The sequence below is a fragment of the Centruroides sculpturatus genome, unplaced genomic scaffold (genome assembly GCF_000671375.1).
Source record: "Centruroides sculpturatus isolate CEXI.00-Female unplaced genomic scaffold, Cexi_2.0 scaffold257, whole genome shotgun sequence".
In the NCBI taxonomy this organism is placed as follows: Eukaryota; Metazoa; Arthropoda; class Arachnida; order Scorpiones; family Buthidae; genus Centruroides; species Centruroides sculpturatus.
The window spans coordinates 619736-632686 of NW_019384389.1; the positions used below are offsets into that span (position 1 = coordinate 619736).

The following is a 12951-nucleotide window of genomic DNA, read 5'->3' on the forward strand; positions in this document are numbered from 1 at the left end:
TATTCTTAAATTTTTATATAAATTATATAATATTAAATCGATACGTTTTGCGTAATGGAAAGTATATAAAATTATATTTTAAACCTTGGGCAGTGATGATGTCAATGAGTAAGTCATGACTTGTCCACGAAGTAGTTAAACACGACCATGTTACACTATAGTTAAACGACCTTGAACAAACGCTTAATTTACCGATTATGTTTACGGTATTTAGTGTGTTGAAGGTCTGAAAATAACAACAACATAATAAAACTTTAAAGCGATTTTTTACACTGAAATATCAAATGAAACAAACACGTATAATTTATATATATATAATTAAACGTAGACTGAATAAATAATAATCGACGGCCATATTGGTTTAGCGCGCGTCACGTCGCGACTGAGGCGCGAAGCGAAGCGCGCGAATATTAATTAATTAAATTATTTTCCCGTATTATAATCCCAAAATCATTTACAGATTTTAAGAAAGAACTTAAGGCTGAACATTTAACTTCATGAATTTATTACTTAAAAACAAAGTTTATTTTGTTTAACTTCCTTGAATTGCTTTATGGTTACTTTATGTAATGGAATATTTAATCATGTTTAAACTAAGGGTTGTTTGTTTATTTTAATTTTTAAAAGTAGAAAAATGGGTTCAAACTTTATAAATATTACAATTTTTATTACTTAATAAATATTACATGGATCTATTATGATAAACCAAGAAAAATGTTTGTGTTTTGAAAAATTTCAAATTCAAATTGTATTTTATTATGTTTACATTTATATATATAAAAAGGAAAAAACTTATATAAATCATTAAGACATATTCAGTTAGAAAATATTAAAAAATAATAATAATATATTTTTTTAATATTTTCTAATACTAAAAATAAATTTTAGGTAATGATGTATACAAACAATTGCTGGAAAATATAAAAAAAAATTATAAAATTTTGTGCTTAAATGTCTTTTTAAGCTTGTTTTATTCATAAAAACTTACCTTAAATTGATCTGAAAACTAATTATGAAAAAATATTTTATTTGAAAAGTTATATTAAGTAGAAGAAGAATAATTGTTGTATAACAAGTTAAAATGGTTGAAATTTGATGGGTTTTTTTATATTGCAATTTTGTTCAGTTTTAATTTAAATAGTTCACTATAAAATTATTATATTTAATAATTCATTAGTTTGTCCCAGTCCACATAGAGAGGAGCAACTGGATATTTTGATTGATGCCAAGACAAGAGAAGGATCCAAAATTTAAAGCTTTTTTTTAAATGTTTTTTAAAAAATTTGTTTTTTTTTATCAATTTTATTTATATTTTTATGCTCTCTGAGAGAAATTGGTCAGAAATATGAGGCCTTACTCTACATCAGTCATAAAAATATGTAAATAAAATTAATAAAAGCAAATCTTTCAACCATTTATTAAAATAAATTTGGTTTATATCATAACTTGTATAATGTTTTTTGCATTTATGTTTCATGCATGAGGCCTGAGTGAAATAACTCTACTGACTTTCCTGTATTGAACTTGAATAAATTACTGTGTATATACTATTATTCAATTATTAAAAATGATACTAAGAAACAGATTAAAATAAAGAATATTTTAAACAATAATTATAGAAAATCTAACATAAATTATAATAATAATAGAAATTTTTAAAAGGCTACCTATTTCACTAACCTTTACTGCGTTTTTATAAATAGTAAATTCCATCACTGCACCGCACATTAGGCTTACTGTTGGGTCCACTCCGTTTCGATTACATAAATCTGACAGTTTTTGGTCGTCGAGAATACTTTTATGGACGTTTGTGAACCGACAGTTAGACAGCCCTTCCTCACATGTCAATGATGAATCCACTTCTAGAAAAATTTCAATTGTTAAATCATTTCAAAATTCATCTAAAATATTTAAATAATTTGTCAGTTTTCATACTTTATAGATTTTATTTATTAACAATCATTTTCCATTTGAGCACACAAACTTTTTAAAACTTGTTATTTACATAGATAATAAGCATTTTAATAATTTTTATGGACCTATGTTAAATACAATACTTTAATAGAATATCATAATCTGTATAATTTATATTGGCATGCAGGCACAACTTTTTGCTTCAGATAATTTGATGTAGATAAATTTAATAGAACTTTTATGCCTTTGCATCTGGCACTTACTTATCTGTAGCCTATATTTATATAGCCAATTAAAAACTATATTTGCATTATATAAACTGTACAGAGTTCTCTATAACTTAGTAGTAAGGCACAAATAATCTGAGCTCTTATCTAGGACCTAGCACAAACTAAAATTGTCACAGCTATAGTCTTTATTTGTAGTATGCTGTTTTATGCATAGTTAAAAAAATAATGTTATGACTATGTAATAATTATATTTGGGTTTAAAACTTGCAAAACTTTGAAAAGTAAAAATACAGACAAACATACAGGCATGCACATTCAAGAATAATACACATACATGTACCACAGCAATATTTTAAAATCTAAAATAAATATTCAAACTTTAAAAGACACTAGAGAAAAAGTATATTTTTTCAATTAGTTAATTGTAGATAATATTTAATTAATTAACAAGAGGATAATTATTGTGCAAGAACAAAATTGCTTAATAACATTCAATTAACTTATCTTTAAATAATATAAAAATATTATTGTATAGTGCTACGCAGAAAAGAAAGTTTCTCTGACTATACATAATATAGACAAGCTGAATAAAGTAAAACTGATTAAATAAATTTTATTTAAAGGATGCGAAATAAAAATATTAGTCATACGTGTAAAGAATGTAATTTTGTCCCCCGAGCATATTTAATTAAGTTATATGTACTTAGTTGAAGTGTTAGAAGTAAGCAACCTAAGTTTTTGCCTAGGGGCTTTTGTCTACGACCCATCTTAGACATACATAAATATACACTTGTCAATACTCAATCTTAGTTCAATACTTGGAATCCAATACTAGTCAATATCCTATGTCCTATACAATGTCAAAAGTTCTGTGACAAGGCTTTACATTATATAAACTTTTATCAAAGGAACCTTAAGTCCAGGACTATATGAAACTTAACGTTTTGAGAGGTATTTCATAAATATATATTTGTCAGTAAGGATTATAGAGCATTTAAAACATTAAAATATTGTATAATTATACTGCTTTACATTATAAACTTGTAGCAAAGGGTTTTATAAGTACGCTTCATAAGACCCTCTTACAACATAAAATAATCACTGTGTATACTATATAATGATAAATTCAGTTTAGAAGAATGATAACTGGAAAATTAAATAGTAACAACTACTTTAAAACATTATGGCTTAAAACAAAAGCAATTTTAAATAATTGGATAATTAAATAATTTATCTACTTTCATAAAATTCATATTTATATCAACATCATCATTACTTTTAAGCAGACATTTTAATTTTCTAAGCATTCAAAATCCATAAAAAAAACATAGAAATAGAAAAAAGTAAAAAGAAAATTATTATTTAATATATAAGTTTTTATCATACTTTATAAATATAAAAAATAATTTGTTTATATTGCAATTTCAATACTACAAAAATAAGGCTAATTATCCCAATTATCCTAGAGATCTGCCTTTGCATCTGTATCAACAAATATCTTTAAACATGTAACAATACATTATAATTTATATTTCTACATAATTATAATTTATTGTTACATTTATATTACTGAAGGATTGATTCAAATGCCATAATAAAACATTTGTTTGGTTTCATATAAATATTCAAACTTAATTATTTAAATGGAAAACAGATAAATAATAATTTGTTAAGGTAATATTTAGTCAGAAAGACAATAAAAGTTTATAGTTTAAATCTTAATTTCTGATGTAAAATTCTTTCAATGATTTATTTCTTTAGTTAATTTGCATACTTTAAGTGAAAAATTCTTTACATAGAAATAATAGCAAGTATTTATATCCTAATTAGGATATAAAACAAGAAATATTGGCGCACTATGATACTACCATATGATTTTTGCAATATACTTTTGAATGCTATTACAATGGCTTCAACAACATGATCAAAGAATGAAAATAGTGCAACATATTACATAATGTTTTCATTAGTCAAACTATTAAAGAATTATTATATTACATTTTGAAAAATAATAATAATTGAATTGTAACTGTATATAAATAAATTGATTCCTTCTAGCACTGTAGAAAAAGATTCTTTGTAATAAATATGATATTTTATGATAAATAAAGACAATGTTTAAAAATAATTATCAGTCTTAATTGGGCTGAAGTTTGAAAAAAATTGTAGATTATAAATTCCCACTGTCGTCCGTCTGTCTGTCTGTCTTTCATCTCGAGAACTGAGTTAGATGGATGAAAGACGAGATCAGATATGGGAACCTTAGGGGCAGGATGCCCCAATTAAGTATATAAGAACTTCCAATGCAAACCACAAGTTATGTTATTCTAGTTCAAAAATGTTCCCCCGAAAGGTGTTAGATAGATGACCGGCATGACCCCACTGTTAAAGGAAAAGTACGATGTACAGGGGCAAGCCACTACTAATTTGAGATGGAGAGCATATATTTTAAATTAAAAATGTGATTAAAAATTTCAGCCCGGCATTTTGACGATGTCACGTAAATAATTATTCGTTTTTCTTTTTATATTTCATTACCATATTTCGTCGTCATTATTATTAACTAATACACTATTTGACGATAATTAACGATACAATTATAAAAGAATCAATTCGTCTGGATAGAATAATGTATATTTTTACGTCAATTTGACGTAGTTCTTTCGAATTTTTTTATTTAAAAGTAAAGAGACGACGTCATATTGACGTAAGCATTAAATTAACTATATTTTTGTCCAATCGCTGATAAGAAAATCGTATCGCTAACCGACCATTTCACTATTTCTTTCTTATTACGCAGAGGACTGCCTATGATAATACGAAACGTCTTTAATTCATTTTGAAGTCGTGAAAGTTTATAATATTATTAAATATCTTGTACTGATAATAAATACACACGTTTTTCCATATATATTAACAAATTCGTTCAGATTTATTACATAATTAATCTCTTTTACTACTATACTTTTAACGTGACCAGACATTAAGGAAAATAATTTTAATGGAAAATACGAAAAACCAGTTCTAGTTAATTAATTTTATAATAGAAAATACTTAAAAGTTGTATCCTTTCAGGAAAAATAAATAAATTCGGAATTAATTTTTGTTGAAAAAAAATAAAATACATTTTTTTTTTTCTTTCTTTCTTTCGCATCTAAATAAATGATTGAGTGATAATCTCAGTTGGTAAACGTAATTCCGGTTATTCACCTGGGATTATTATATTTTTATGCAACAGCTTTTATTCGTAAAGGTGAATAAACTTATTCAATCAATTGAAAATTGAGCTTCTCTCACATGAACGATCCCATTCATTTGTTCAAAACTACTATCTAAATTACCATTTCCTATTGATAAGATATGCACTTTCTCTTTTATTTCTTTCGATTTTTTCGCGTAACACATTCAGAATTTTATAGAAAATTCTATATTAATGACATTATTAATTATGAAAAATGATTTAACAGTTGAAAATTTTATAAAAAGTGCGTAAAAGTGTTTAATAAAACTGATGTAAAACCTTAATAAAAACATAGAAAGATGTACAGTACAAGAAAAACATTTCAAGTTGTATACAGTCGACCCCCCTATAACACTGTTGATTTTTCCGTTTTATATGAATTCCATGTTGTACGAGTCACTTAGATTTTACAAATACGTAAGCCGTTCACAGCCTGGCGCACATATTTGTAAAATCTAAGTGACTCGTACAACATGGAATTCATATAAAACAGAATTATCTACAGTGTTATAGGGGGGGTCTACTGTATTCTACAGTAGAAAAAATAATAATATACACAATAAAATAATTGAATTTTTATATTTATTAATTGTCGAGCAAGGCGCGCGACATAAATTACCAATGTTAAGACTTATAATCGTCAAAAAAATCTTTCATTTGTGTNGTTACGTGCGAACATACAAAACACTAAGTAAATACACTAAATAACTCCATTTTTTAAGGCTATTGTCAATAAAGTAACAATAATTTTTGTATTCTTTAAACACTATGTGGTCCAATAATCAAAGATTTAACTAAACAGATTACAAATATCTTCTCTCATAATCGCATATATATAACTTATAAACAAAAACAAGTATAAAGAATGATAATTGGTTAACCCACATATACAGTTTAATTTTATTGTTATGCAATGAATACTTTTGGCTAAGAAATTGCTTACAGAAGTACTTTAAACATCCTTCTATTCAATTAAAAATGGCACCATAAATAAATAAATGCGATGTAAACTATATAGGAATTAAATTATTTATTTTATATAAAAAAAATATATTTTATCATAGTATAAAGCATGGATATCCATAGAAAATTTTCCAGGGGGCAAAGCTTAGAGTCAAATAATTACATTAATTATTTAATATTTTGGGTGTTTTTTTAACAATTAAATTATAGAATACAGTATTGTATCAATACAAAAAGACAGACAAAGCATCTGATAGTGGAGGGTGTAAGGTTATGCATTTCAAATCACTTTTACAATTATAATTTGTGGAACTTTTTACTGGATTCCAGGAGACGAGTGCCCCATTTGCCCCCTCTGAAAATGCCCATGATATAAAGTTAGCATTGCTATTGGCATATACATAGGATGATATTTAAATTGTTTTTCAATCATTTAATTAAATTAACTGAAATTTTATTATAGCAATTAATTTTATAGCAACAGTTTTCTCAACTTTTTTTTTTTTGAATAAACGTGATTTATCGATTAAACTAAAAGCATTGTATAGTAAATTATTTTATAATACGTTTGTAGAATTAATAAAGTAGTTTTTTTCCCTTTTTTTCAAGCGCCTGTTTACTTGTCTGTCTAGTAAAATAACCATTTGCTAAAGCTACAATATTGAATACATGATAAAGATTTTGATGAAATTTGTTATGAAAATTACTGATAAAAAGTAANTTTTTTCCCTTTTTTTCAAGCGCCTGTTTACTTGTCTGTCTAGTAAAATAACCATTTGCTAAAGCTACAATATTGAATACATGATAAAGATTTTGATGAAATTTGTTATGAAAATTACTGATAAAAAGTAATTAAATAAGTAAAATAAGTAAATCTAATTCTTGATAAACTTTGCTCTATCATATCTCGAAAGCTTTAAAAAAATATATTAAAATTATTCGATTTTTTATAGATAAAAAGGATATTTAAACACTTGAGATTTACTTGAAATTTCACTAAATTTTTTTCACTTTTTTTTTACATTAATTAAACAAACAAAGGTCTAAATCATTGACTTTTCTCGTGAAAAATGAGTTTAAAAATCATCTGGTTTTCACGTTATTCAAACACCCATTTTGATGAGAATCAAATGGTTTTCAGCATTGGCGCGTTATTCTGTGGGCAAAAAAGGGCAATTGCTTGGGGGTTCCCCGGATAAAAATAATAATATATTCCCCCGAAAATATTCCCGCGAAGAAAAATGCATTAAGTCAACACTATACATGGGGCCTCCTAATTCAAATTCGCCTGGGACCCCATGAAGAAAAAAACGCGCCACTGAATTTCAACTGAAATTATCTGATTACAAAGTACTAATGATGGTTTAGCATCTTAGAAAAATCACTTCCCTTTAACTTCATTATTTTCATCCAAGAAACATGAAAATATAATAATAAAAGGCATCATATTTTAATTTCAAAATGGCCTTCTGATTACGCAACCATTTGAAATGTTGGTGCAGCCAATCAGAATCGTAACGCAACGACGTCATACCTATAAACACTACCTATTTTATAATACATATCACGTGTCTGGAACTTGTTTTGATTAACAAACGTCATCATTTATCGTCAACTGCTAATAAATTATGAAGGTAAATTATCTAAATTGAACCATTACTTAAGTTCAAAGTTAAAATAAAGGCTGTAAAATCCACATAACATCGTGCAATTCCTTCCTTTATGAACAATTAAGCGTTTTATATCAGTTTTTCTTAAGAAAAAAGGTTGATGAATTGGATTTTTTTTAATAAAAAACGGCGTGTATCACTACATAATTTTTTTTATATTATAAATTATGAGTTTGGCACAAAAAACTTACTGCTATTACAATGGCTTCAACAACATGATCAAAGAATGAAAATAGTGCAACATATTACATAATGTTTTCATTAGTCAAACTATTAAAGAATTATTATATTACATTTTGAAAAATAATAATAATTGAATTGTAACTGTATATAAATAAATTGATTCCTTCTAGCACTGTAGAAAAAGATTCTTTGTAATAAATATGATATTTTATGATAAATAAAGACAATGTTTAAAAATAATTATCAGTCTTAATTGGGCTGAAGTTTGAAAAAAATTGTAGATTATAAATTCCCACTGTCGTCCGTCTGTCTGTCTGTCTTTCATCTCGAGAACTGAGTTAGATGGATGAAAGACGAGATCAGATATGGGAACCTTAGGGGCAGGATGCCCCAATTAAGTATATAAGAACTTCCAATGCAAACCACAAGTTATGTTATTCTAGTTCAAAAATGTTCCCCCGAAAGGTGTTAGATAGATGACCGGCATGACCCCACTGTTAAAGGAAAAGTACGATGTACAGGGGCAAGCCACTACTAATTTGAGATGGAGAGCATATATTTTAAATTAAAAATGTGATTAAAAATTTCAGCCCGGCATTTTGACGATGTCACGTAAATAATTATTCGTTTTTCTTTTTATATTTCATTACCATATTTCGTCGTCATTATTATTAACTAATACACTATTTGACGATAATTAACGATACAATTATAAAAGAATCAATTCGTCTGGATAGAATAATGTATATTTTTACGTCAATTTGACGTAGTTCTTTCGAATTTTTTTATTTAAAAGTAAAGAGACGACGTCATATTGACGTAAGCATTAAATTAACTATATTTTTGTCCAATCGCTGATAAGAAAATCGTATCGCTAACCGACCATTTCACTATTTCTTTCTTATTACGCAGAGGACTGCCTATGATAATACGAAACGTCTTTAATTCATTTTGAAGTCGTGAAAGTTTATAATATTATTAAATATCTTGTACTGATAATAAATACACACGTTTTTCCATATATATTAACAAATTCGTTCAGATTTATTACATAATTAATCTCTTTTACTACTATACTTTTAACGTGACCAGACATTAAGGAAAATAATTTTAATGGAAAATACGAAAAACCAGTTCTAGTTAATTAATTTTATAATAGAAAATACTTAAAAGTTGTATCCTTTCAGGAAAAATAAATAAATTCGGAATTAATTTTTGTTGAAAAAAAATAAAATACATTTTTTTTTTTCTTTCTTTCTTTCGCATCTAAATAAATGATTGAGTGATAATCTCAGTTGGTAAACGTAATTCCGGTTATTCACCTGGGATTATTATATTTTTATGCAACAGCTTTTATTCGTAAAGGTGAATAAACTTATTCAATCAATTGAAAATTGAGCTTCTCTCACATGAACGATCCCATTCATTTGTTCAAAACTACTATCTAAATTACCATTTCCTATTGATAAGATATGCACTTTCTCTTTTATTTCTTTCGATTTTTTCGCGTAACACATTCAGAATTTTATAGAAAATTCTATATTAATGACATTATTAATTATGAAAAATGATTTAACAGTTGAAAATTTTATAAAAAGTGCGTAAAAGTGTTTAATAAAACTGATGTAAAACCTTAATAAAAACATAGAAAGATGTACAGTACAAGAAAAACATTTCAAGTTGTATACAGTCGACCCCCCTATAACACTGTTGATTTTTCCGTTTTATATGAATTCCATGTTGTACGAGTCACTTAGATTTTACAAATACGTAAGCCGTTCACAGCCTGGCGCACATATTTGTAAAATCTAAGTGACTCGTACAACATGGAATNTAGTAAATTAACAAACAACACTACTAAACAGACAGTTAATGTAACTTTACACTTAAGAGCATTAAGGAATGGTCAACTTTTAATTGTATTTTATTTATTTATTTTTTCTGTAGTTTAAATATATTATAAGCTTAGCTATTTAAAAAAAAACAAAGTAAATTAAATTTAGTTGACTTGAATTTTTTTTTTTTTATATCTGCCATCAAAGGGACATTGTTTTCTCTTACGTCATTGATAAATTACTTTTTAAGAAGTGCCTTGAACGTTGATCTCCACTGTTTTTTTTTTAGAATTTGCAATAGTTACATTAATAGATCACTAAGGTTTATCTTAACAAACATGCAGTCTTTTTTTTTTACTATTATTATTTATTTTTTTTGTGTGTGTATCCCTTAAAATGTATATTCACAATATCTGATGTTTGTAGAACTTTTATCTGTGTATAGTAATTAAATTATTAAATTATTTGTAAGCCAAGAGACGAGACAAAAGTTAAACTTTTGGGTGGAAGACAAGGTCTTTGAGAATTTTCAGGAAAAGCGTTGGCGAATCAAGGACTTTATATAAGTCTTATTCATCTTGTATGCTCAATGAGTTTTAATTTTCTACAGTAGTTATACTTGTAAAATTAAATTCTGTTTTGATATATAAGTTAAAGCTACTACTCTCCATTCATTAACAACAGATTAAATAGGATGAATAATACTATAGAAAAACTATAAAATTGAAACTGATTTAACCTTGATACGTGGTAGAAAACGATAAATCGAGTCCACATGTCATAAATTTCGCTTTTGTTACTCATTTTAAAACAACAATAAGCGCTACAAAAACAAACGAAGGCGTAACACAATTTCTTTTTCTTTTTTTTTTTTTGCCATTAAATATGAAAAAATCTTATTTAAAATGATACAATTCTTACGTGCCTAACATGATTTTGTGTTTAAAACAATTTCTAAAACTCATCTGTAGGAAGGTCAATTTGTTGACGGTCGACTGTCCGGTGTAAACAGCGGAAGAAACAACCTTGACCTAAATCGCTAATAGAGGAAACGGAGGTTACGCAACTGAAGGAGTGTACAGTTGTATACAGTCTAGCAGACAGTGTATTCTGTTCCGGTCGAAGGTCGTGCACCGCGGGAAAGAAGGGGTGTATCACATGATCAATAACACGACATTCACGTGATCAATGTAAATGCAGTCAGGAGATTTATAGACAGTTGATAATCGCTTAAAATACACGAGTTACTCGAGTTACAAAGCCAACGAGACACATTTTTTAATGTTATTATTATTACTATTATTGTTATTATTATTATCGAAGAGAAGAAGAAGAAGAAGAGCGGATCTTGTTACGTGCGAACATACAAAACACTAAGTAAATACACTAAATAACTCCATTTTTTAAGGCTATTGTCAATAAAGTAACAATAATTTTTGTATTCTTTAAACACTATGTGGTCCAATAATCAAAGATTTAACTAAACAGATTACAAATATCTTCTCTCATAATCGCATATATATAACTTATAAACAAAAACAAGTATAAAGAATGATAATTGGTTAACCCACATATACAGTTTAATTTTATTGTTATGCAATGAATACTTTTGGCTAAGAAATTGCTTACAGAAGTACTTTAAACATCCTTCTATTCAATTAAAAATGGCACCATAAATAAATAAATGCGATGATAATTTATAGAAGTGAAGTGTTGAACATGTGTTGTGATAGAAAAACATTAAACAAAACAAAAATGATCCGTTCATAAAGAGCATGAAGGATGAAATGTGGAAGAGATGTCCTATGAAAATATAGTTATTTTTTTAGCTGATGCTGCAAATATGCAGTGTCTATGTGATATGTAGTATTGCTGTAGCATCACTAAAAAATAAAATCTGTAAGCTGGCTCACATACATCACCCTACTGAGCATCTCTCTCGTCCTTTACCGTGTATAGAAAATGAATTTTTCTCTATAAAAAAAAAATTGAATTTTATGGGCAATTGTACATAAAGATGTGTGTAAAAACTTTAAATTTTATCTTAACACATGATTTTATTCTATCTAATCAAAGCGAGAAGACTGCTGATCTTGTCAGGATGATTAATGGATCCTCCAAGGCCCATTATAGGACACTGAGAAAATCCACAATTCCGTCACTGTTTAGATATAATTTTGTTTTAATTGATCAAAGTAAGTAACAATTGATCTTGTTAGGACGATTAATAAATCTCGAGGGCCCATTATTGGGTAGTGAGAAGGCCCTCGTGCCTTAAATCATCCACTGTTTAGACATATAATTTTATTCTAACCGATCAAGATAAGTGGAGTATTGATCTTGTCAGGATGATGAATGGATCTTGAAGAGGAAAAATCGATGATAAACAGATGCCTTATAATTTATGGAGGATCATAATTTTAAAAATTAATTATTATTTATTAAACGTTAATAAATAACTTTATTATTATTAAATTGTTTACAAGCGATAATTTATTTACATCTATCATCTATTATTCATGCCTACATCATGCGGATGATGGTGATGATCATTTCAATTTGCCAGAGAGTTTTTTTTTTTTTTTAATCTCTTCGCTCCGTAATTAAGTAGCAAAAAAAATCAATAATTTCATATGAAAATTTATAATGGAAAATATAATATAAATACAGTCGAACCTCGATTTAACGCCACCATTTGTTCGCCTCGTAAAGCGCCAGTGAATGCTCGTTCCTATAAATATTGAAGAGAATCTTTATCTCTGAAAGACCTGATACTTTACGAAGATGGCACTACAACGAGGTTTAACTATAGTTTTATTTTAAAACAACATTTTAATGTTTAATTAATTAAATTTTAAAAATAAAATCAAGTGAAACAAGAAGGAGACGTCTAAAGACAAAAGGAAAATTGATTG

At 27.0% G+C, this 12951-nt stretch overlaps 1 protein-coding gene across 6 annotated transcripts in view; it reads right to left on the bottom strand.

The window, feature by feature from the left end:
* The window catches only part of LOC111618191 (ecdysone-induced protein 74EF-like), a 103161-nt gene that overhangs the window by 72149 nt on the left and 18061 nt on the right, over positions 1–12951 (bottom strand). For 4 of the 6 annotated variants that reach the window (XM_023359666.1, XM_023359667.1, XM_023359668.1 and 1 more), the window contains one exon: positions 1681–1862. In XM_023359666.1, coding sequence (XP_023215434.1) covers positions 1681–1862 — 182 coding nt within the window. Of the gene's footprint in view, positions 1–1680; positions 1863–3530; positions 3548–12951 lie in introns of those variants that run through there. The other 2 variants (XM_023359669.1, XM_023359665.1) reach the window with 2 other exon arrangements.